We start from the raw sequence: 25,432 nt of genomic DNA on the forward strand, positions 1-25,432 counted from the left end.
TTAGGAGGGCTGTAAGGTCACATTTCAATTCCTGCTTGGAATAGTTCTGTTGACAATGAGTTTAAATGGTGTATTTGTTGTAGTCCATGATCATTGCAGTTCTTCAGATCTTCAGTGTTGTGCAGCCCATAAAACATGTGCACTAGAGACCTCTGAGCCAACTAACTTGAGCAGAGGAAAAATAATCGTGCAGACTTTCCAAATGTTATTGGACCAAATGTATCAATTTTATGACAGTGAAACGAGTCATACAGCAAGGGCTGTGAAGCTCAAAAGTGATGCTGAAGCATTTTACAGGTGCTTCATTCACAATGTTGAAATGAGAAACGGTCTTTTTGGGCTGCAGTTCACTACATGATGATGTCATTACAGAGTGGCTGAGACAGAGACACTATTCACTCTATTACAAGTCACTGGAACATTTAATTGATTTTGAAGCAACTATTTTTAGTTAACATATGTAATGTTGCTTTACGAGAAAATTTAAACGAGCTAGGGTTAATCAGTGCTTTGTAGATATTCAAATGCCAGACAATCAAATCACTGTAACACACATGCATGTTTATTGCACATCAAACCAGAGGTCACAAGTTAGAGGATGACAAGGTGATGACAGTGAGATGTCTGGACATTTTAAAATTCCTCCGCCAGGCATGAAATAACACACTAAATTAAAAACATTATAGCAACGGGAAAAAGGTCATAATAAAATTTAAAAAACTGTGATTAGCAATCCTGAAAAAATGTACACACCTGCACGCACACATGCAGTAAAGTGTTTTATCGAATCAGGGCACACTCATTTTCACAGTCAGCATGCTACAATAAGTCCTTTAGTCTATCAACGGTTTCTGATCACATAAAGAGGATTTTCAATAGTCTTACAATTTAGGCTTAAATCAAACTCCAACAAGGAGCTCTTTCACAAGCTTCCAATGGCCATCTCATGGTCTAAATCAGTGAATGGAGTTAAAAACTGACCAGCTGATGAAAACTCTGAAATGTGTGGAAAATAAGTAGTAGATAAAGTAGTGGTCTAAAGCATTTCTAGAGCTGAAATGGTCATTGCAGTGAAAATACAAATAGAGCGGTGATTTTGAGTTTGTTGTCACTGCCTTATCAGTGACATAGATATATAAATCAGCCCTAGAGGTGGTGGCGGAGGAAAGCATGAACATGCACTGTGTATGTAATGAATGATTTCACATTTTCTCATGTACCAAGGGATAGCCTGGCTCTAAAGGGAACCACCTGGGAACCATCATGATCTCAGGCTAAATTACTGTATACTCTATGTTCTATTTTTAGCATGTTGGGAAGCAAAATCACATTGGGGGTTCCCTTTAACAAGACTTACACACAGCTATGACACACACTTATCGCAATCCAAACAAGCACATTACATCAGTCTGTAGTAAGGGTCGCACTAGACTCTCAATTGATGAGTAATCACTTTGAATGAGTGGAAATGTTTTTCCTGACAGTCATCGTCTGTCATCACAACAATCTGCATCACCCTTTCCAACTAATTGAAACTCTCTATTGTCACATTGATTGCAAAACATCGCACGCATGATGTGCCAAGTATTCCAACCTCTGTGGCAACAGACGTTGCCCCTTAAACCTGATAACCCAGTTTGCCTGACTTCACCCTACATGCTGTTATTGTTAGGAGGATATCCTCCATCAGGGAGCTGACACAGTGTGTGGGAGTCCTTAAAAGTAAGCACATTACATAGTCTGCAGAACTTTCCCCACAGTAAATGTCATGTCATATTTGAACAGAAAGTAATTTCTCACATTTCAGTGGTTTTTCAGGGATCTTCTTAAGCATCGTTCCAACAGTTTCTAGGCTGTCAACATCAGTTTGTAATCATCCTTACTTACAAGTTTACATATTTAACCCTAACCCTTAATGGAAACATGATGACTATGGAAACACATTCTCTATACTGTAGTTATTTCATAATATAAGGGCTAACAGCAAACTGGTCAAAATGCTGAAGTGTCCAATCAGTTTTAGAACATAAAAATCAAGATCTTCTATCCATTTAAATTTAAAGTCCCTCTCAATAGATAATATATGTACAGCTGAGTTTTAACAACAAAGAATGAAGCAGAAAACACAGGTGTTGCTTTCACAGCTGCAGATTGTGGAATGTGGGGAGACGAGGCAGACAGCAGGTAATGTGTCACTGCAAGTCCCACATGATCCTACAAAGGATAATTCTGGTTTATTACACGTTGGGTCTTTTTTTGTGGTTTTAGCAGTAACTGAACCACTTTAATGAATGAGATCTGGAAACTTGAAGTCCAACACGTCAAGAAAAATGAGCAGTCAAACAGTCAGTCAACTTGTCAATCACAAGGTAGCCAAACTGTAAAGCATATCCTGCCTTATTATCTACTTTACTCTAAATGACACTGCATGATGCTGTATTGAAGAATATATGAAGCTGGTGACTGAGACCAGAAACTCATGAGGAACCTCAGCATCAGCCTCAACACCATCACAGTGATACGTCCATACACTGACAGATTGTGCCACATCAGTTTCAAGAGTTGGAACCAAAATAACTTTAAGTTATAAACTTTAGATTTTAGGCTACAGCTGTTATTTCAATGTGTCCGATACATTAACAGCAAAATGTGGGCAAAAGTGTGCAGCACATACCAAATATTAAAGGACCGGGGACTGTGCAGGGCCCTGGTACCAGCTCACCTGGTAGACAGCACACACACTAAGGCTCAGTTGTTACTGCAGCAGCCCAGCCCTATGCTGCATGTCATCCCCTCTGTCCAATACCATTCCTGCCAGTCTTCACCTGTCACTACTGACGAAAAAAAGGCATAAACAGCCAAAAAATAACCGTAAAAACATTTGTTAAATGATTTAAATTAAAATATGTAGTATGATTTAACAATGACCATCCCTGTCTTGTAAAGCTGAATTGACTACACTATATTTAGTGCTTTACTAAAGCTCTCTAGAAAGTGGGCTTGATAATCTGGCTGAATTGTTGGCCTGTTTACAACTGTCTGATTGTCTGACAGCTCCTGTTTCTTGCCCCATTGAACTGGAACACGGTGCCATGTCACTGTGTTTGGTGTTTGGTGACTTCTAGTAATGTCATAACTGATACAAACAGTGGCTGAAAATACAATAATAACACCCAAGTCATAATACATTGGAATTATCCTTTAATGGATTACACAAGGTCTTGTTCTTTGAATGCCCCGGGAACACTTTGTGCTAAAAACAACAGTAAGATCGACAAGAAATCAGTTTTCATGCAAAAACACACAAACTGCACTGGTAACAAAATGAGTATAGCTTTCACTGTGGACAGTAATTAAATGAAACTGTTGTTTAACACAAGGGTTTGCGGCAAATTCCTCCCACAAATCATCTGTATTTATAGAAACTTTCCCAACAGGTTTGCATAAGTATTTAAGATAGTCACAGATCAAACACACTAGGTGTACTAAATGCACACATGTGACAGTAGATGGAGGTTTTTGCAAGTGTGTGTGTGTGTGTGTGTGTGTGTGTGTGTGTGTGTGTGTGTGTGTCCTGTCGATTGGTCCATTAGCTCAGCAGTTCAAGATAGGTGACAGGGACTTTGCCTTTTTCATTCCCCCGTTCTCCGACCAACCAATCAGGGTCCATTCCTGGTACGGTGTATACGGTAATGAGCTGGACAAACAAAACAGTAAAGACGGTCATTTAAAGACAATTTTCCCCAAAATGTTTTTGAGGTTTGAAGGGGCACTACGTAGTTTTGGTGAAGAAATTCAAACTGAATTTTGATATTTTCGCAATATTAATGTGGTCATGATGCAAACTCATAAATGTGTTTTTTTTCCCGTAAGTGAATAAACAAGCTGTTCTCAGATGAATATAAGGTCCCAGAACACTATTTGAAGCTAGAGAGGTGGCAGGGTCCGCCACATAAAAACAGTAAAACAAAGAGTAAGAAGTAAAACTACAAATTGTGTAGTCCTTCAAGGTCAGTTTGTTATTCAGTTTTTTCAGTCATGAACACAACGAGAATTTGGTTAGGCAGAAAAAAAAAATAGCTGATGAAATTCTTTCTCCTACAGAGTGCTCCTTTAAAAGAAAGAAAAAACTAAATACTCTGTACTAGAGAGAACACAATACTTTCTGAATGAGATCGAAAGAGGAAAGCAATACATCCTGCTGTGACATTAGGTCATCTCCCTTCTTCAGCCAAAGACTGATTCATTTGAGCGTGTGTTTTGGAATTTTCCTGACCTTGTGGCTTCGTTTGCCTCCTTCCCATCCTACACTTCCTCTGAGCACGGCCTGTGCTGTCATTGTTAAGATGAGTTCCCATCGGACCAACACGCATGTCGGGATGAAATTTAACTTCAGCCGGCCTTCTGTTTGTTAAGCCTTTACGTTTGTATGTGCCAGGGGATTCAGTAACAATTGGATGCAGTGTAAACATGCCCATAGTGCAGTAGAGGGTCGAGCCCCGGGCTGAGGTTAACCCTAGGCTGAGAATATGCAGTTATGATTGTACATCATTTCAAACTAATTTGCATCACTATTTCTGCACTTCTACATTGATTTTGATTTTTCATTCCACACATTCCTCTTCCTTGTCAAAACCTGCCACTCACATTACCCCCAATGCAGCTCAACTTCAGCTAGTGGCAGCGAATGTAACATCCAACCTCTACCTTCAGGCAGAGATGGTAAGCAGGCTACAGAGCTCTGGTGCGCTCGCTTCTTTCTAACTCCACACCTTCACATTCACCTTTTGGGCCACAATGGACAATATTGACTCCCGTTTATGATAGTCGAATGATGTTCCTTGTGCAACATAGATGTGAGTGTGTGGGATGACTCAGAGTTTTCGTACCTCATCGGCCAACAGGGAGAGCTCGCTGGCATCGTGGGCGTCATAGTCATACAGGACCTTGGCCTTTCTAGTGCCTGTGACAGGGAGCTGAGACTGCTCCATAGTCAGGGTGCTGGGCCTCTGGCCGGACGAGGAAACTGTGGCTCCAGGAGATGGAGGTCCAGACAGGAAAGCAGAGGAGATGGGGTCGGGGCAGACAGCAGCGGAGGAGAGGGGGGCACTGACAGCATTAGCACACCTGTGTTAATAATGGGAGACAAATGAAGGATATGAGTGGTCAAAGAGAGACCAGTTTTAGAGATTTCCTACAGGAAGACTGAAGATTTATTGCATCCACACACATACAGTGTTGCTTTCATCAGCGGAAACTATGACAAAATATCGTTGTCAACTAACCTTTATCACATGACGGAAACGCAACGTAAATGGTGGTCACGTGACGAAAACTATTATCAAATATATAATGCAACATTGCTGACGAATAAAAACGGGACTAAATGTGGTTTACAAGATAAAACTCTGCTAAAGTATCTCTTAATTTTCGTTAACCAAAACGAAACAAGAACGTTATTTCGTCTCACTATCATTATTATTATTTTGCAATATTTCTGTTTCCTGAGTGTCAGTTCAGGTGCTGCATCAGGTCGCACTGCGCAGACGCAGGTGACGTCTCTTCCTCAGTCACCACCCGCGCGCCATTACGAAGAAGATGCAGCTGCGGTGGTTAAACATTAACGACAACTCAAGACACAGAGTGAAGTCTGGCACAAAGAAAGGGACCGATGGCCGGACAGCCGGGGTTCAGTGTTCCCTCCGGTGTCCCCTGTCAGTCTAAACCCGCAGACGGTTTATTATCATATGGATGCTGTTATAATGTGTAGTGACTGAGATACTGACCCACCAAACATCCTGGAAAGTGACAAAGTTGCGTTTTTCGCTCTACATTACATAATTACACGCTCATCATCAGTAAACTGGACGCTGTCTGACTCACTCGCGGGGACAGAAGCTGATTTCTGGGGGAAAGTTCACCGAAGTCTCGGTCTGAAGGGCTGATTTATTTTCATCACAAACACTCGGTGAGTTCACGTTTGCCGGTGACAGACGCTGTTTTTAGGGCAGAAATGTGAGGAAGAGTCGGGAGGACTGACAGGAGGACGGACTAACAATAATGAATAATAACATGAGGTGTGTTTGTTTGTGTGTGTGTGTGTGTGTGTGTGTGTGTGTGTGCTGCTGCTGTTACCAAATGTTATTGGCCTATGAGGGGAGAAGGGTACGACATAGCAAATGCAAGACAAGTACACAGATTCCATTACTAAAAAGAGACTTAAGTACAGTTTTTTTCGTGTATTAACATACAGTCCCCTCCAAACTATTGGAACAGCAAGGCCAATGCCTTTATTTTTTCCTGTACACTGAAAATATTTGTGTTTTTCATCAAAAGATGGATATGAGACAAGAGATCAGTATTTCAGCTTTCATTTCCAGGTATTTACATCTTGATCTGTTATGCAACTTAGAAGATGGCATCATTTGTAACAGTCTTTTGGTGTCAAATCAAAATGTTTTCAGTGTACAGCCAGAATAAAGGAAGTGGTCTCGCTGCTCCAATAGTTTTGGAGGGGACTGTAGTTATAACTGTCTGGACTTGAATTGCGGTCTTTTTATTCAACCACTTTAGTATTAGTGTTAGGTTGTTTTAGGTTTGTATTTTTTTTCTTCTCTTGCAATAAAAAGGTCATGACTTAATTTTATCATTTATTATGGAAAGCATAAGGTATGTCATTTTTTTCTCTAGCAACTCTGAATTATATATACCACTGGATCATCATGAAGAGAACTTGAGATGGAAGGAACACACATATATACTGTATATATACACACATTTATATAACAATTACTTTTCAAGATACAATTCAGAGAGGGAAATCTCCAGATTCACTCCTGCTTTGTTTAGGTGCGAGTCTTCTTCGGTCGAACTCTGTCTGTGTCAGCATCAGGGAGCACTGCTCTCCAGTTAACAGCAATAATGTCTTAAAATTACAAGAATGCAGACACGCATAAATGAAGAGCTTTTTAGTTGATCACATTAAATATCTTATCTTTGTACCGTATTCAGTTAAATGCAGGTGGGTAGGGATTTGCAAATCGCCGCACTCGGTTTGTGCTGTCACAATTTCATATCAAAAAACCTCCTTGAGAAACTGCAAAATTGGAAAAGGGAAGACCGCAAAAGGCTGTATACACTCAGTGAAACCAGTGTGATGTAACACTCAAGTGGGAACAACATGTTAATAATGAGTAAGGATGTCTGTAATGCCTGCTCTGCAGAAAAAACAAAAACGATTTAAAAGATGAGATTTGTGATCATCTTGAATTTGAGGCTTGTTGTTTCTTGGGAAATGGATCACTTGGAATTTTCCTCAGCAGTCTGCGGGTTCATCTGACAGAGCAAGTGAAGATGTGGTTTATCTCAGAATACAGTTGTATTTGGCCAGGCGTGGAATGACGTAAGCACATTACGCATTTCCAGCTGTGTGAGTAGGGGAAAGTGTGTGCCAAAACAAACACTTGCCGGTCAGAACTCACACTCTGAGTTCACCCAGTGAGCAAATACTACACAACACGCCTGGCGAATATAATCTCAACAGTTCAAACAGACGTCGCCGGTTTCAAACGTTACTGGTCCTTACACATAAGTCCCATTATACTTTTTTACTCTGAGCGAATGAGCTACAGAGCTACTGTCCCGATCTAATCTAATCTACCTCTGTCACACAAACGTCACAGACGAAGTTGCCTGCTGACGTCAGTCCTCACCTGTTGAGCTCCCTCTGAAGGTCCTGCATGTAGTGGTGACACTGGGCGTAGTATGTGGCCTGAGCCTCCGCAAAATCATGCAAACAGCGGAGGTGGTTGAGCTGAGGGGAGAAAGGGAAAAGAATAACTGAGTATGATAGGAATCTTCAGCAGCGCACTGCTTGTTCTATAAGAGTTGTCATTATTCATTCCTTGCCATGTGTTACGCTATCACCAGGAACCAGTCTAGATAATATACGGTTGACAGGAGCTAATTCTACTTCCGCCTGTCATAGTCGAGCGAGAACCACAGCTCTGTAAATCTGCACTGTCCCACTGACGGAGAGTACTGACTGTTCATGTTCAATCAATCGGACATCCTCACAGAGTGCCTATGTTTAAGTTTTCCCGAGAAGTGTCACATTTGTAATGATGATTCCAACATGAATTCTGCTTAGATCAGCATTAAAGGTCAAGTACTCGCTGTACTTAGCTGTGATCAATAAGTTCCATGCTGGGAGGTTCCACTGGTTTACTGGAACTTACAGTGTTATGAAATAGTCTGGCAGGATTGTTAACTAGTTCAGTGTGGGGTTCCACTAAAGAATTTACAAGAAATGTAAGTTGGATTGAAATATTGTATTACTATATTGTAACCCTATATATCTCTCTCTATATATTAATATAGAAACATATTTTGTTATAGTAGTCTCTTTGGTTAGATTTAGACCTGCTGGTTGAAAGCCTTCCATACAGTTTCAAGAATTCTGAATACTGACTTCTTTATTTGTTTGCATTAGTTAGTTAATATTTAGTCTAATACAGGAACTGGAATTTTTCAGCCAATATTTTGAGATGGCCGGCTGTGGCTCTCAGTGGGTACAGTGGGTCGTCTAGTGATGGGATGGTCACTGGTTCGAACCCCGGTCCTTTAGCAAGATACTGAACCCCAAATTGCTCCTGGTGAGCAGTTGGCGCCTTGCATGGCAGCCTCCGCCATCAGTGTATGAATGTGTGTGTGAATGGGTGAATGTTGCATGTATTGTAAAGTCAGTAGTCTGGAAAAGCATTATAAAAATGCAAAACCATTTACCAGACCATAACAAAGCTTGTTATAGCAGCTGATTTCTCATGATTTCAAGTTAAATGATCACAAACAGATGTCTTCATAAGGTTCACAGGAGTGGCCCTCTGTGGCCTGGGTTGGGGGGTATCAAAGTAAACTGCTCGATTTCATATGGGGGAGTTTGCATTAACGCAAATGACTACACAGGACAGACAAAACATTAGTATTGTTTTGTTATGTGGTTCTTGTTTCCACACAGACTTCTCGTGTGAGGATTGGAGTGTTCATTATGCAATGCAGATTAATGATAGTGTAAGCAGCGGGAAATGTTTTTATCATCAAGGGTCAGGCCAGAATGAAACAATAGGCTTAAACAGAAAGGTCAACACGTGTTCCTGTCCAGTAAGCCTCTTGTCAAAGAGAAAATAAATAGCCACACTGCTTCTAACGAGCAGCTTGTTTTCTTAACAAGATAAAAAGCCTGCTATTTAGAAGTGATGCAGTGATTCAATTGTGATATCCATTTGGAATTTTAAAAAGTGACTGCATCTTTTGTTGGCCTCCACAAGTTGGAACTGGAATGTATTAGGTTTTCTATTTTTCTAACATGTCATTCTCCTCAGTTGCTAAAAACCCCATCGGAATGTATTCACGTTGCTCTTCAGCCTTGCCCGATGACCAACAGGGTTAGCTAATGAACAATGGTTGCTGACTCTAGCGAGCCTGGAAAATTGCTGGTGTCAGTCAGTTGCAATAGCTCTCTCCACTTCTGTATTCTCCGCCTGTTCTAAGGATCGTACATTGTATCATTCGACAGAGACTAAATGAGGAGGGGGGGGGAAGTCCCCCCGAGCAAAACTAAAAAAAAAAAAAACTGCTAACAGACAGTTAATGCTAGTTAAGTGGTGTCTCACTAATGGACTATAATTTCACAAGATGGGTTCAAAAGATGTTGGCGTCCAGTTGAATCCTGCCATGTGACTGTTTGCAAACTCCTTCTCTTGTGGTCAGGTTACACTCAGTCAGAGGAGGGTGACGTGGATGATGCAGCTCCCATAGCTTTCATTATTTTGAACTCTTCATCTCTGTGCTCCCTCAAAATGATTCATGTTGCCCATTTCCTCTAGATTGCTGTACTAGACAGGATGCTCTGGTGACTCTGACTAACAGTTCCGAGCACCGCTGGCTAACGTCAGACGCACACTTTACACTCACATGTGTGCTGCTGATGCCTTCCAGCAGCAGTCTGGTGACCTCAGCTTGTCGGTCAAACTCTGTCTGCGCGACGCGAAGCTCGTGCTCTGCCTGCAGGGGGAAATGAAAGGACAAGAAGTGATGAATGGGCTTCTACAAACACCAGTAATCTTTTAAATGCAATACAGACACAAACACAGATAATGATACACACACTGTCCAGTAGTCAATGTACTTACTTTGTCCGCTTCCTCACTCAGCAGCTGAGAGAAGCAGCATGAGAGCAGAAAAAAAAACCAGTCATAAACCATTCTGAACATGCTGACAGTGTGAAAGAGTGACTATAGGAACTATAAAGGAATTCACTTCAAGGAAATCTTTATTGTATTTTTCATGTTTTTATTTTCTGCAATAAAAAGCAGCTTCTTGACAAGGTCAGGGTCAACCTGATGTTAACCCCTCATCATAGGCCACTTGATGGTGCGACTCAAAGTACTGGCTCAGCTGCAACCCAGTACATAGATGGCTTTGACATGATGTCAAAATCCTTGGATTTATACACCACACACCAGCTCACATTCACTTAGAGTTTCTGTGGTCATCATAACTGTATAAATCATTATATGTGGCTTTGTCTGCCTTCCTCATTTTGTATTAATGTGTGCCTGACACCTGAGGTAAACAATGCATTGACTCTTTATTTTAGCCGGGTAATTTCGTTGAAACGATGTTATTATGACGTCGAAGGGTGACGTGATTGATCCCGAGTTTACCAGAAACACTTTGCTGATATGCAGTCCAGCTCTCGCAGATGTTGCTGCTGATAGCCAGCCTGAACTGAAGCTGACCTTTACTCTTCTGTCTGCAGTTGGTGGAGCCTGATGAATCCTTATTATATTGTGCCCCCCTGTGTTCGACATGTGTTATTATGAGAAAGCAACTCTCCTGTTAGACTTAACATACCTTAGAAGAATATTAGAGTATGGAAAATGAAATGAACACGGAAGTAATTCACTTTATGTTAACATTTTTTGAGACGCACTGCCCAAATGATAAAGAGTTAAACACAGCGAATGATACTGCCTGTCCATATCATCCATTTCTGTTTATGCGTCACTTGAAAATCTACTAATTAATATAAAATATGTTTCTAAAATAACTCAAATTTTTCCCGACTAACAACAACAAAACACAGATGAGGTCCTATCAGACAAGGGATTGGGTGGGGTAGGGTAAGGCTATTTTATACACCCCTTATCAGAGAATAAGGGGAGTACCACAAAACACACACTGAATCACTGGACACTGACAGTTCCTACAGGTCTACCACCAGACAGAAACAGCCCAACATGAGCAGGTTCTAATCCTATTTTACTGTTGCTGACAGAAGTTCACATGCACAACCTTCCTCTGCTGTGACAAACTGGGATCCTCCTCCACATCCCAGCTCTCCCAGCCGCTCTGCAGCTGATTCAGTTACAGAGTCGACACAAAGAAACACATAACAATGTTTTAACTCCACCGAAAGGGCTGATGGGATTGTATTTTTTAAAAAAAGAAAGAAGAAAAGAAATAGCAACACAGAAAACATATTTCGTTGCAGTTCTATTCCTGATTCTGACTGGATGTCTACATTTATTTTCAGTAACACCTCATTTTACAGTTTCACAAGATCATCATTCCCCAAGAATATATTGTAAAATTACCCTGATGCGATTCATCAAAAATATTCTGCTATTTTACAATAAGCAGATCAAAAGAAGAGCTGCTGATTTCCAGGAAACTTCTTCTGGTTACTGCTTAACTTTTGCTGATCATGTCATTACGTGTTCAACTAGTTTCTGTCTAACTTCCCCTCAGTGGGCCACGAAATTCTTGATTTTTTTTTTTTTGTTTGTTTGCTCGAATAACAATATAATAATTATTAAAAATTCCTTACTTGCCCAATGAGAAACTTTAAGCACATGGACAGGTTAATACGTTTTACACAAGCTGGATTTTGACTTTGATTTCTTTTGCTACCGTGGCAACAAGTTACAGAAAAAGAAAATCACATTTGTATGATTAATCCTTTCTGTGATGTTAAATTAAAGCTAATATGGTATATTCATCAGGTTATCGATACTGCAGCAGAGAGCAGGGACAGTGTCGCGACATAACGTTCTACTGTATGTTTCTATCTTCGATAAAAGTAGAGACTGAAAAAAATAAAAATAAACTGTGACCATCGAAAGTGCTACTAGAGTATGACTAATAAAACACACTGTTCATTGTGCCATTGCTTTTTAAGAGAGGCTGTCCTCAGCTGAAATGTGCCATCAGCATTAACCAGCATTATTCTGCAGTGTTCCTCCGAGTCACATGGGTGGCCAGAGCGCATGAGGTAACTGGTAACTGACTGCTCAGTTCCCGTCTGAAACAGCGATCATGTCCAGCTTCACGTCCACTGTTGTGTTTTAAACCTCAGCAGATCCGACCTGCAGCTAACACCAGCCGTGAGGTGCCTTTTCCTGTGTTGCCTCTGATGAAATGGTGTTGCCAACTGTTATATGCTAAAGTTTTTGCGACACGTCTCGGGCCGCCATACCTCATTTGTTCCAATGATCACTGCAAGTAGAAAACTCAATTTGGCCTTTTCAGGGACTGTGGTGCTATTGTGGTTCATTCACAGGTTCATGTACAGCATTTCTTATTGTTTGTCAAATGTTAAGTATGAACAAAATTCAGACATGCACAAACAAGCTTGTGTATCATATGTGTGTTGCAAGCATCATGCTGTTATCACAGTCTGACAAGCCTCGTTTTCTCATGCTAACAGGTTCATTTACGACATTATAAGAGAGTAAATTGATCTGTTATCATGAGAAAGCAAAAGGTTTAACCCTCTTCTCACTTCCGGCCTACATTTTTTTTTTTTTTTTATCAAACCTGGAAAAACAACTGAGCCTGTGGCCATTCTGTGTGGAAGCCCAGACGGGGCGTAGTTGCAATCACTCTTTTTAAATGCCACCATATCGAGATCGGAAGTTGATTATTACATTGTCTCAAGATTTATTGCCATGACGTGTTAATTTATCTCGTTTTCTTGAGAAAACATGCTTTGTTCCTTCAAGATAACAGGATGAATGTGTTATCAGAGAAAACAAACAAAAGCTCAATCTCTCTTTTTATTCACGTCTTATGCTTATTAGGTCAGCAGTGCCACGCAAGCATGGCATCTTCACAACTGTAGTAAAGATTTAAGATGAAAACATTAGATATGTTGCTGATCAGTGCTCTAACTATACTGTTATTTATTCACATAGATACTTCATTAGCCTAGTAATTTGCTTTTAGACTTTGTTCCCTGATTAAATTTCTCATTATCTCAAGAAATCAACCATTTGTTAAGATAAACTAAGCCAGTATCAGTAAAGGAACTTTGTTATAATGAGATGAGATGAGATGATGGCATTTAAAAAATAATTTTCTGGGCTTCCATTGGTCGGAGTTGTGTCTCTGGCACAATTATTGGACGGTGGTACATGCTAAGGTAACATTTAATAAGATCAGGTTGAGGAAAGTTGTAAAGTGAGTGAGCTGACATCACAGTGTCAGTTCACTCTACTCTCAGTCATATCTAAGAAAGATTGACCCCCAAGGTGAGCATCTTTCTGCGGATGATGTTTCGTTTCCGTTTTCAAAAAGTTTCATGATCTGGCTAGCACTGTACGCTGATTAGCATGTTAGCGTAGCCCCCACTCAGTGATATACCGTGCATGTGTGTCATTTGTCGAACATTGGGACTCTTACCGCTGATGCACTGGCAGAAAGAACATAATTTCGAGGCCTTGTCTCCTGAAAATCAGGTGCAGCCTACAAACAAGAGCAGGGAGGAGGAAACACATGTTGGCACAGTCATGCATTTACAATCATTAAGCAGAACAACACAAAACGTCAGCCAAAAGCAGAACAGCATAAATAAAACAGATCGGAAGCAACACAAATGCAGGTCGTTTAAAAAAAAAGCAGAGGGCAGGTTGAATCCAAAGTAATCCTACAGCCTTTACTGACCTCTCTTGCAAAGAGCTCAAAGGTGTGCTGACACTCTGTAAGACACATGCACCCATCACTGTGCATATTGTAGTGACTGCTTTTAAAGCAATTAACAGATGGAGTCAAATTACACTCTGATGATTCTGTTGCCTGTGTATGTTACCGTATTCCACTGGATAGTACAGGTTTAATTATCAGGGTTACTGTAATATCTCTACTCCCATAAACAATAAGCACCTCTGTAGTTCAAGTTGTTTATTAAAATGATGACTAATAAACAACTGATGCTACATGAAGAGGCCTAGTACACATGGGGGCCCAGAGGGTGTAAATGATGTCCTTGACAGGGCACTACAGAGTTCTAATATTAATGAGGTAATCATACAATCTTTTTCCATGAGTGAATAAACAAGTTGTTCTTAGAGGAAAATAAGGTGACAGGGGTCCACATGTTTCGCATGTGTCCAGTATGCTACCCTGACATTTTTTCAGACGTCAAGCGCAGCAGTAACATGTGTGAAGATGTGATTTTTCTCCAGCTGATACAGAAAACCATTAATTACCTTCTTTTTGTGGCCAGTACTGATAAGATACCAGAACATTTCCTTTTTTCTTTTTCTCTTTTTTTTTTTGCATTTTTAAAAAGAAGTTACTAACCTGTAGTTTATGCACAGCTGATTTAATATTCCATAGCTCTAATAAAATCTGTTGGGTTAATTCAACTCAGACCTTCTGCGGCCTCTTGTGGAACATGGACTGCAGATAAATCTGACCGCTCTCTAGTCTACACTATGTGGCTCTAAATGAACACTAAACAAACCAAACATTTACTCATATATACCGTATGGTGAATCCACGGGGAACACCACTGTCTGTGTCATTTAGTCCTGACTTTACCCTCCCAGGTCCCTGACATACATCTGTGTAATGACTGACTGAGCCCATGTGTGAACAAGGTTGCTCATTGCTCACACAAAAAACAATCATCATTACTGACAAGTCTCCTCCTCCTCCTCCTATATGCTTTATAGTAGGTGAGAATGCATATAAAAGACAACTTCTGTTGTGGGCTGTATGTGTAAAAGGGTAACTCCAGACAGTGTCTACAGCTCATTTGTGAAAACAGCTCATATTAAAACATTTAGATCAACAACTCGGTATCTGCAGACAGCCTTAAAAGCTCTGACAACTCATTTCATCATGTCCCTCTGAGCAATAGATGATTTCCTCTGACAGATTTCTGTATTTCTTATTTTCCTTCTGACTGGTCTTAAGCGCTCAGCTGGAATAAGACCAATCGTGACTCAGCCTTACCACAACTAAGGACCACTTCAAACAGAAACTGATGACAGCAGTTGGTATGTCACCTCAGATCACACCCACACATGCCTTGATGAGCGTCCAAACTCTGTTTCTGATGTGTGTTTAATTCTGACGCTTCTTATTTCTGCCACGAATATTTCATGTTATTAAGAATTTCCAAAGATTTGACCCAAGTCATCAGGAGCTTTGAACCGCCTGTAGACTTCAGCAGAACAAGAAATCCGAACTGGTACTGAGCTCATCCGACATTACAGTCAGACAGACTGCTCTTTGATGGCCTGTGCTTTTCCTCTCTGCTTTGGCAGTAGATCAGACAGACGTTTCTTCCAAACTGATTGTTGACTATGGAAATATACAGTCTTAGCCATTTGATGTGATTATGCTTTTACAGCCTCTTTATCCTGGTTGTGTAATTATTTTGTATCATCTTAATGTTGCTGATCGTTATATTGTGCAGCTGCAGTAATTCCCCCCGCAGACATCACTGTTTCATCTCATATTATATTAGGCAGTCCGCTCATGATTCTCATCATGATGCTTGTAATTAACAACTCTGGCTCTGTGACTAAACATAAAAAATCGGAAAATCCAGAGACACCAAGGCCAGTTAATAAAAAGGGTGATGACAGTGGTTATCCAGGACCACCACAACTTCTACTCTGTTACTAAGACAATAAAATACAGGATAAAACAAGACTCGCCAGCTCTCTATCTGCATCTAGGGTGCTACTCCGTCACCTGCCTGTGAGCACACCGAAATCAGTGTGTAATGCTTTACACGACGCATCTCTGCGTCAGTCAGGTCAGCGTAAGGCATTAAGAAGCTTATCCTACTGAGGTGGAGATGCATGCAACAGGCACTGCAGGCACAATCACTGATTACATGGCAGCCAGTCGCGCATCTGAAAAGCCTTTTAGAAATTTGAAGGGGCCATTTGTTCAGTGCAGACATGCCATCTGGAGAAGCAACCGGCTTGATGCAAAACACGGACAAAATGAGGAAAGCCAGCCCTCGTGAGCTGACATGAATGTATGTTAGCTTCTTAGTCAAAGCTGTGTGCTGCTTGCTATTCCACCCGACATGTGACAGTGCTTGACTGTAGACTTACAGTTTTATAATGTATGGATGAGGTAGGGGACAGCTGGCACACAATGCAACACACACTAACTGGATTGATTACTTAACATTAAATGCCAAAAGTGCCTTTCACTACATTGTCTCTTGTCAACCTTAAAGATGTACTCATCCATTTTGGCCACTAGGGGGCAGAAAAAACATACAGCCCTGCTTGCCCTGTTTTTAAAGGTGGGATGACCAACTTGTTAACAATCAGCTGACTGTGTCCACATCCAGCAGATACGGCACAATATTATCATTCCATCGTCTTTTATGTTTCTGACCTCTGGATTGGGGGGTAATGGGAACACTAAATAATTGGATGTTCCAAAATCAAAATGGCCTGACTTTTCAAATGCAGGTTCAATAAAGTGGCATCAACTTCAGCAACTGAACTTGTACCAGGGGACCTTGGGAAACATGAATGTTGTCTATACGGCTGCTGTTAAAGCTGGAGTAAACATGTTATATCACACACTGTTTTAAATGGATACGTGTAATGTGGAAGCAGTCGTGTACTTTTTAGCATCTTGAAGCTTGTGGCTTTGGGTTTACGGCCTACAACTTTTTCTCATCCTTGTTTCTAGCAGCAGCAGCAGGCAGCTGTTATTATCTACAGTGCTCTGACACACCCGCTGTCCTCTGCCTGCTCAGCACCACGCGCCAGTCAGACACAGTTAGTGACAGGTGGGTGAACATAGTGAAGCTTGTGAGACCGAAACAGAGCTAAAAAGAGGAGTGACGTACATCTTACATGATCTTTTAGGTGACCACAACATAGCCGATGTTGCTCCGTATCTGCTGGACGTGATAAGTAACTGTTTGCAGCAACTTTTATAGTTCTGTTGGCCATTTTCCTTTTGCCCCTGCCTCATGGTGACCAATGGAAATTCATTAACACTAGCTTAACGAGGTTGTTCATTTTATCCATTCAAAAGCAAGTCTTACAGCGCCACTATAGCTGGTTATTCAGTATTATCACTGTTGTCTGAAAAGTGGAGGACATTCCCTATCTCTCTGCACAGCTGAGCCCCTGTCGGTCTGATAGTTACTGTGATTCAAATACTGTTAGAGATTACAGGAGGAAGAAGAAGAAAGAACTACAACAGCATTAGCAAAAACAACAGTGACAATGTGACATTCCATCTCACCGCTGCTTTGGCCTCTGCCTGCTTGGCTTTCTTCAGGCGAGCTTTGCAGATGTCAAGATCCAGCCGCCGGTTTTCCAGCAGTCGCCTCTCTTTCTGCAGATGACAGGAGGGACTCAATCAGCAAAGTGGAATCTGCTGCAGGGAACAAACCTTGCAGCACAGCGAACACAACAAGGCAACAAGCTCTATAAGAAGACATTTTAATAGAAAAACTGCATAAAACCAGTTTTAGTGTCAGTGAGTGTCCATGGAATCATACTTACACTCACTTGGGTGGTTTAAATACAAACACAATGTCTTAAAGCACCAAGGGCTGATAGAAGTGAGGAGTCAGTCTTACTGATATAGTCCTCCAGTCTCCTTCCAAAAAGTTACGCAGAGGAGTGAGGAAAGTGGTGGCTGAGGTGTGGAGGAGCTCACGCTCAGCTGATCCCAGCCTCTTCTGATACTCTCCCACTGTGATCAGGGTACTCCCTGGAAGTGGTAAGATACACGCACACTTTAATTACCCTAACACTGAAGAGAAGCAAGGTTCACTCCTGACTGCTAATGCTACCAGCGCAGTGCATGCTGGACAGCTGGAGGCAGGCTTTAGAAGCACTTAAACCTCACACTATGAATGTATTTCATATTGATGGGACTGTGAGAGCTGTGCAGAGCAGAGGACTAAGCTGATGGCATGTCACTGAAATGAGACAAGTGACAGAAAGCAGGCAAAGGCTGTGTGGAAGTGTAAGCACAGCCGAACATTGGGTGACCAAGACGGTCTGAGATACGTTCGCTGTGAAGAACATGTGGACAGAAGACATAGTGTTATGAGGTATGCAGCAGTGTGTGTGTTTGAGATCAGCTACTGCATCTGGGGATATTCTTAAAAAAAAATGACTCAGCCTCCTTTACCTTGCTGGTGTCACAAAAGGGGTTTCAAATCGTAAAGAAAAAAAATTGAATGACTCGAACTTTAAAGCACTTGGGTGCAGAACACTGAATTTGACCTAATGTGGAACAGAAAATCAGACGTGCACTGCACTGTTGATAGTAGCTTTTAAAGCGTGTGAGTTTTAAGCTATGGACTGATCTATCAACTATCTGATTAGGGTCAGGGTTAGCATTCACAGCCCTCGAACACTTCATGAGGACAAGGCAGACAATAAGCTCAAAGTCTCCTCAGCTGCAACAACATGAGTTTCAGTCGGCGCTCCACTGACCGTACGGCGTCCCCGGACCAAACTCATTGGCAGCTTCCAGCATGTACTGGCCCAGCAGCTCTGCGTTGGTCCCCCTGGAGGGAAGCTTCTTATCCAGCTTGTCATAGATGAACTCCTCTATCCGCGCACCTGGATAACAGGTGATACAGAGATTGTTGTGAAACTGAGCACAAGTGGTGAAAAACTTGGTTGTGCCCGTTTGATTCAGAGCTCCAGAAGTCGTCATCAAAAATGTTATTTCAAAATGGCAGCTGTAAGAACTTTTGTATGAACATCTACTCAGAAACACAGGGACTGACTTAACTGCGACGTTTTGGAAAAGTAACGCAAAGCTTCGGCTGACAGTATTTCAGCGTTGCTCCCGAATATTTTATTTGCAACAATCAATGTTTTTTGTTTTTTGTTTTTTGCATTAAAGAATATGTGCCCACATTTCCAATCCAGAGTGCTGAAACACAGGCAAATTATAAGTTCATAAAATCAATGTCGTAAACACTACCTACAGCAGGAAATATGAGCTCCAAGTCCTGTTCATGTAAAAACAACCAGACTGGCTCTGATGAAGCCTTGTATCATTAATGACCTGGGGAGAGTCTCCTCCACATGTCCTGACACATGTTGCTCCAGGCTGCAGAAATGTAACCACTTTGTATTTCTGTAAGCTGCCTTGTGTTTTTTGCCTTGAAATCAAATCTCACTTACACGTCGGCTGCCATACATCACAAATATGACTTCTTAACTGTGATCTACAAAATGAGTGGGACAGCTTTTCGATGCTTCATGAGGAACTGAAGGTGAGGTGTTCAGTTTCTGTCAACAGAAGTATGCTAGCTAACGTTAGCCTCAAGGCAACGACAACCATCTCTGTTGTGCGGCAGCAACGATGGCTGCTCTGGGATGATTTGTTACACTGTGACCTCATTGCTAGATGCGGCTGAATCCTACACTCTGGACCTTTAATCGTATGAATTAGACCCATTTTAGACCCCAATTTTACCCATGAAGGCAGCATCGGTCCTACACAATCACATGAGTGCCTACAGGTGTCGTCCTGCATGGAAGCTCATTAGTAATTCAACACCCATTTGCATCTACAGTCAGTGTGCAGCAGACTGTTTCTGCTCTCCATAAATAATCTCTCTTGTTCCAGTTTAACTTGCGATTCAACACAATCATCTGCATATGTTACACCGGATATCATCTGTACTCATTAATGCTGACGAGCACAGTGACTTCACACAGACTTTGGAAACATTCTGGGAAATTACTTACCGGTGTGGTCAACTGGAGCATGAAGGGTTAAAAGGATACACAGATCAAGGGTTAGACATTACTGCCGAGAGCCACCTGCTTTTCTATCCATTCTAGGTCTATTATAGATTAGGTCTGAATCCCTGAGTAGTATACTAAATGTTGCTTGGTAAAAAAAAAAAAGCCTAAAAAAAAGAAGAAAAAAAAGCGCAGTTAAAATGTGACATGGTTCAGGCAGCCAAGTTAATTTAAGTGGCGGTAAAAGTGGCAGCGTCTGACAGCTGAGACAGACATTTCATCAATACATTTAAAAAATTGGGGTTTTTTTGCCTTCTGCTTATTAGAAACATACATTTTCACACAATATGTACAGAGTCCGAGAGAAGATTGATTTGCTTTCTCCTACAACCAATCTAAATTAAATAAACTATTTCTCCAATTTCATTTTTGGTAACACCTTACAGTGGGGGTACATTCATTAACATTGACATTCATCATGCAGGAATAAAGAAACTGACTTACAGTTATGTGACAGTTAAAAAAATGTGTCTTTTTGTTAACTAATACTAATATGTGTTATAACCATAATTAACACTTCATAAATGTGACCAAGTGACCTTAATTAACAGTTTCTTAATGCTTTTTATTGTATCAACAGGTTTTTTTAACCGCTAATAACTTATTAACTTTGCGATAATGTATAAATTAATACCTTAGTTAACATGAACACTATAGCATTATCATTCATCCCTATCCATCCTTCCATCATCTGTAACCACGGATCCTTTTACAGGCTTGTGAGGGGCTGGAGCCCATCCCAGATGAGATTAGGTGAGCAGTGGTGTGCACCCTGAGACAGTTCATCACAGGGCTGCTATATAGGGACAAATAACCAGTCACACTCACATTCACACCTTTGGGTAATTTAGAGTGACCAGTTAACCTCACTCGCATGTATTTGTACTGTGGGAGGAAACCGGAGCGCCCAGAGAGAACCCAATCAGACACGGGGAGAACATGCAGACTCTTGCTGTGAGGAAACAGCACTAACCATTATTATTAGATATATTAATTAACAATAGTTAATGCTTATTACTGCATTAACTAAAGTTAATTGATGGACACTTGATGTATGGTGTTACTACATGTTTTTACTTGTTCAGTTATACGTTTGACTCATCAAAAATCAGCAAATGTCATCTTTGACTTCTAAGACTTAACATGACGTGATGACAGTTTGAGGACATTTCCCTTCTCTTACTTGGGTTGGGCTGCAGGAGCACCTCTGTTTGTCTTAAGATCTTTTCAGTCCAGTTCTTGGTTCCGTCAGCCCGAGTGATCAGGTTCTCCAAGTGGGCATCCAGCTCTGTCTTCTCAGCCTGGCCCAGCTTCTCCTCTGTGAACTGGGAGACACAGTGTCAGGATCCTGAGTGTACATCACACTTTGACCACAGCTAGTCATGTGTCGAAACACATAACAATTGGCATTTTTAATGGGTGCTACAGTCATGTCTTGAAATATAGATTATATGTACTTTTGAACTTAATACTAGAGTTACCCTTTAAGTATAATTCAGTTTAGAAGCTCTTCTCCCAAATGTTCACAGTAAGTGCTCTAAATAGATTCGTCAAATATTAGCAGCTTAATTATCATGTACCATTACCAACAACTGCAGCAAATTTAAAACCTTACGTGTACATACATGATGATAAAAGTAATGCACCATGTCTGTTTATGCGATAAAATATTAAAGCAGGCCTGTTTTTAGCCTAGTGCCAATAAAGAACTATTTATTCTCGCCAACTGTGATGTTCAAATGTGAATCGTTCAATTCACTCTCGCTGCAAACTTGTGTGTTTTGTAACTGAGGCTAAAAACATAGTCTGTGGTCTGAGGCAGGGCTGTCTGACTTCTTCTATTTTCATCACTTGTTGCCAGGTCTGACTGACAGAAACCAGCAGCCAGCTGGACAGTCAACACACAGATGAATGAGGATAGTCATAATCACCATAATTTTACAGCAGGCAAAAATAAATAAATAAATAAAAAACATGGCTTACAACAGCTTTGTGGGTAGATCAAATCACATGTCGCATCTCCTCAGTTCTTAACTGCTAGCCCTCTTCAGATCTTTAGGGACTGTCAGTACCATAAAAATGTACACCAATATGAATATTTAATGTGTGTTGGATTACCCACTTGTTTTTTCTATCAGTGTGGTTGTCTTCAAAAAAGCAGCACTTTTTAGAGAATAATAGGGGCACAATGCATGGCAGAGTCACACCTGAAAGCTTAAAGGGGCACTTTATAGTTTTGGAGAATATATTCAAGCTGAGAATTTTAATATTTACAATATTAATGAGGTAATCAAACAAACTCAGAAACTCTGCCACATATAAACAATGTAGAACTGTATAAATTGAATTGTCCTTTAAGGTCAGTTTATTAATTCAGTTTATGTAGTTTGTTAAGGCAGAAAAAAAATCAGCCAGTGAAGATCTTTCTCTTCTCATAAACATTTCTTCAACAAAAGTACGGAGTGCACCTTTAAAAACATGTTGTCCCTACAAACCAGCCTTAAAGTACAGAGATGTGATCTACTCTTACAAGGCCCTCAATATACTGCCCTACAATGTCCAAACTGGCCACCTCTCAAATTCAAATAATACTCATTAAACTCTGGGGCAGTATATCGTCAGAGTAACCCCTAACTGTAGCTGCTTTAAGCTAGTTAGCTCAGTTAGCCATGTAGCTAGCGATATGGATTTGGAGTGTAACTATGAGCCATGATGGGCCAGGGCTAGTTGGTTAGCATGCTAACTTCAGTGATACCTCCGCAACACAGTACACAGACGTTTTTGAATTAACTTCAAAACTCCTATTTGTTCACATTCTGTTGATACTCTAATTAACTTCCGGATGTTTTGAACTAAAATGACCACACATTGTGCCTTTAACTACACCATGTGCAAATTCATTGGAAAAGTATAACCGTAAAACGTTGACTTCATTAAGGCAGGTAATCATACATCATACATACACAAAAGCACAACTTCATGTTAAGTGTTGGGTGTGGTTGCAGACTTCAGGTGTGACTGAACACACCCAACAGTAATGTTTGGATGTACAGACACACCCTGGAGTACACCGCAATGCAAAACTAGCAAATAATGCTAGATGATGAAGCTATGTTAGTTGCTAACAATGTTTATGAATCATCTGAATGTCAGTCCTGCTAACTTATTTGGCTAACTGTTGCTGTTGTCTGGCTAAATGCTGCCGCTGTTCAGTGACACTGTGCCACAATTCACCGACCAATATGGACAAATACTTACCCGTATTATTTGAGCATGTGTAACTTTTTAATTGTAGTGCAACCTCTTTTATTTCATTAATGCATAATCACAAGCTGGTAAAATTGTTGTGCTGAGCCAGTGGTGCCATTACTAGTGACTTAGTCTTGCCTAGGGCACCAAAATGGCTAGAGGGATAAAAAAAAAAAGTTTAATGTCAGTGGTTGCCTAGGTGTCATTGAGTGTAGCTTCCCAGCTTCCCTGCCTGTTAGCAGTTGGCCCCTCCCCTTTAACATATATTTCACTTCCGAAATAAAGGTGTGTTTCAGACCGGACCACTGCAGTGACACCTCTCAGTAGCTGTATATGGAGTAGTAGCAGCACAGTATACATTGTAGTATAGTAAAGTATACTACTTGGCGTACTGCACTTATTTAATAGACGCTGTCAGATGTGTAGTCTGTCATTGCTAATGGCAATGTGTCACTTAGCCCTCGCAAGATTCCCTTGCAAAATTGTATGCTTCAAAGCTTTCTTGACAATCAGCACAGAACCCTCACGGATAATAACATGGCTTAAGATCTTTAACTAGTCGATAGGAAGTTTATATAAATTCGGCATAAAAATAATCCACCAAGAGAATTTAATGTAAGAGGAAACATTCGGATTTCTACCCGACCGCTCTCACGTATTCTGAAAGGACAAGCCGGGCAATGAGCCAAAGGAGTGCCGATGCAAGGAAAATGATCATTCAAATGATCATGTGCTTATTAATACAGCCGAGTTTCTTAATTAATTTTACTGACTCGCAAATCGACGTAGATTCAGTTCGTGTTGTCGTGTACAGCTCGGAAGAGAAGAGTGATCGTTAAATTGTTACTTTTTGGAAGGGGGACTGGTGACGAGTAATTTTTTTCCTCCTGATTGAACTGGAGGCTATGGGTGCAGAGCGTCTGCCGCCTGTTCCCGCTGTTGATGACTCGATGGCAGCAGGAGGGAGTCTGCTGCTGTCACATGGGTGATACACTCGATCACAGCCATCAATAATGGATCGAGGCTTGATGGACCTTTATCGGCTTACAGCGCTGGCTGCGTTCATCTAAAAACACGACACAATACACCCGCTTTCCTCTTTACAGTAACTTCAACCTCCACAATTTGCTGTATGAGCGTTGTATAGTTTCAGCACCATGGCCCACAGCCACCCTCCAGCCCTGCAGGACGCAGTTACAGTGTGAAGGTAAACCAATCCACGTATTAATGAAGGCTGCTCGCCGCACAGCACGATGTCCAGCAAATGATGAGCGGCTCACCTGCACCGCCCGGGTGAAGAAGACCCCAGCATCAGAAGCCAGTTTTTTCACGTTGAAATCCATGGTGCCGCTGTGAGCTGAGCATACAGGCAGGGCTTGTTTGTTTCCCTGCAGAGGGAATCCTCCGATCAGCTGAGATGATGTAGCAGCAGCGCTGAGGCTGTAATCCGCTTCATGGACAATCGGAAATCTGCTCTCCGCCCTGCGTTTAAAGAGACCACAGCACCGGTCTGCAAGTCACGACTCCCCCCGCACACACCCTGCAGCGTGTGCTGTTCCTCCAGCCTGGGATCTGGTCACACACTCATTTCTAAATGGATCCAATGAAAAGTGTGCACAGAGAGAGCTGTGGATAATCCACAGTGTGTGGGATATTAACCCTCGTGTTGTCCTCCCATTTACTACGCACCTTTTGTTTCTTTTGTCAAAGTGTCTGTGTCTGTTTTGACTGCTAATACTTCATGAGGTATAAAATGATCACCAAAATCTATTGTTTTACCTTTTTGGTGAACACACATATTACATATCTAACATATATTTTACACTTATTTTTGTAATGTTATGGTATGACAGACCTCATTTAAATAAAGCTGAGTAAAAAAAAAAGAAAGAAGAAGAAGAAGCAGAAATTCTGAATTATTTTCAATATGGTTATGAGGCACAGGCACAAAAATAGATGGAATATCACATAATGGTATATGTGAAAGTTTAGTCAGGAATTTTTTTAAAACCATGGTATAATATACCTCCTTTCCATGAAATTATACCTAATTTTTGAGTTAAAAAAAA

The 25,432-nt window shown here is 41.0% G+C and overlaps 1 protein-coding gene across 7 annotated transcripts; it reads right to left on the reverse strand.

Annotated features, from left to right (window-relative positions):
- Positions 1 to 3,181: 3,181 nt before the first annotated feature.
- Positions 3,182 to 24,908, reverse strand: sh3glb2b (SH3-domain GRB2-like endophilin B2b). Of its 7 annotated transcripts, none has more exons than XM_037117520.1 (12): positions 24,644 to 24,905; positions 21,298 to 21,439; positions 20,058 to 20,069; positions 18,786 to 18,914; positions 17,918 to 18,051; positions 17,578 to 17,670; positions 13,744 to 13,806; positions 10,191 to 10,214; positions 9,973 to 10,062; positions 7,713 to 7,813; positions 4,890 to 5,127; positions 3,182 to 3,697 (listed from the first exon to the last, which is right to left on the reverse strand). In XM_037117520.1, the coding sequence occupies exons 1-12, from the start codon at positions 24,704 to 24,706 to the stop codon at positions 3,590 to 3,592; spliced, it is 1,197 nt and encodes a 398-aa protein (XP_036973415.1). In that variant the 5' UTR covers positions 24,707 to 24,905; the 3' UTR covers positions 3,182 to 3,589. The 7 variants fall into 7 exon arrangements, with proteins under 7 accessions (XP_036973415.1, XP_036973422.1, XP_036973419.1 ...); XM_037117527.1 differs by lacking the exon at positions 24,644 to 24,905 and adding an exon at positions 24,211 to 24,230; XM_037117524.1 differs by lacking the exon at positions 13,744 to 13,806 and having other exon boundaries at positions 24,644 to 24,908.
- Positions 24,909 to 25,432: the final 524 nt, after the last annotated feature.

This window comes from Acanthopagrus latus, chromosome 12 (genome assembly GCF_904848185.1).
Source record: "Acanthopagrus latus isolate v.2019 chromosome 12, fAcaLat1.1, whole genome shotgun sequence".
NCBI lineage: Eukaryota > Metazoa > Chordata > Actinopteri > Spariformes > Sparidae > Acanthopagrus > Acanthopagrus latus.

Bases quoted from the DNA above. Each gene is read 5' to 3' on its own strand.
- sh3glb2b (XM_037117520.1), bottom strand. From the start codon at position 24,706: ATGGATTTCAACGTGAAAAAACTGGCTTCTGATGCTGGGGTCTTCTTC. The intron at 10,215-13,743 runs GTAAGAGTCCCA...TGCTTCTCTCAG, and splicing joins TTTCTGCCAGTGCATCAGCG to CTGCTGAGTGAGGAAGCGGA. The intron at 7,814-9,972 runs GTGAGTGTAAAG...TTCTCCCCTCAG, and splicing joins AAGGCATCAGCAGCACACAT to CTCAACCACCTCCGCTGTTT.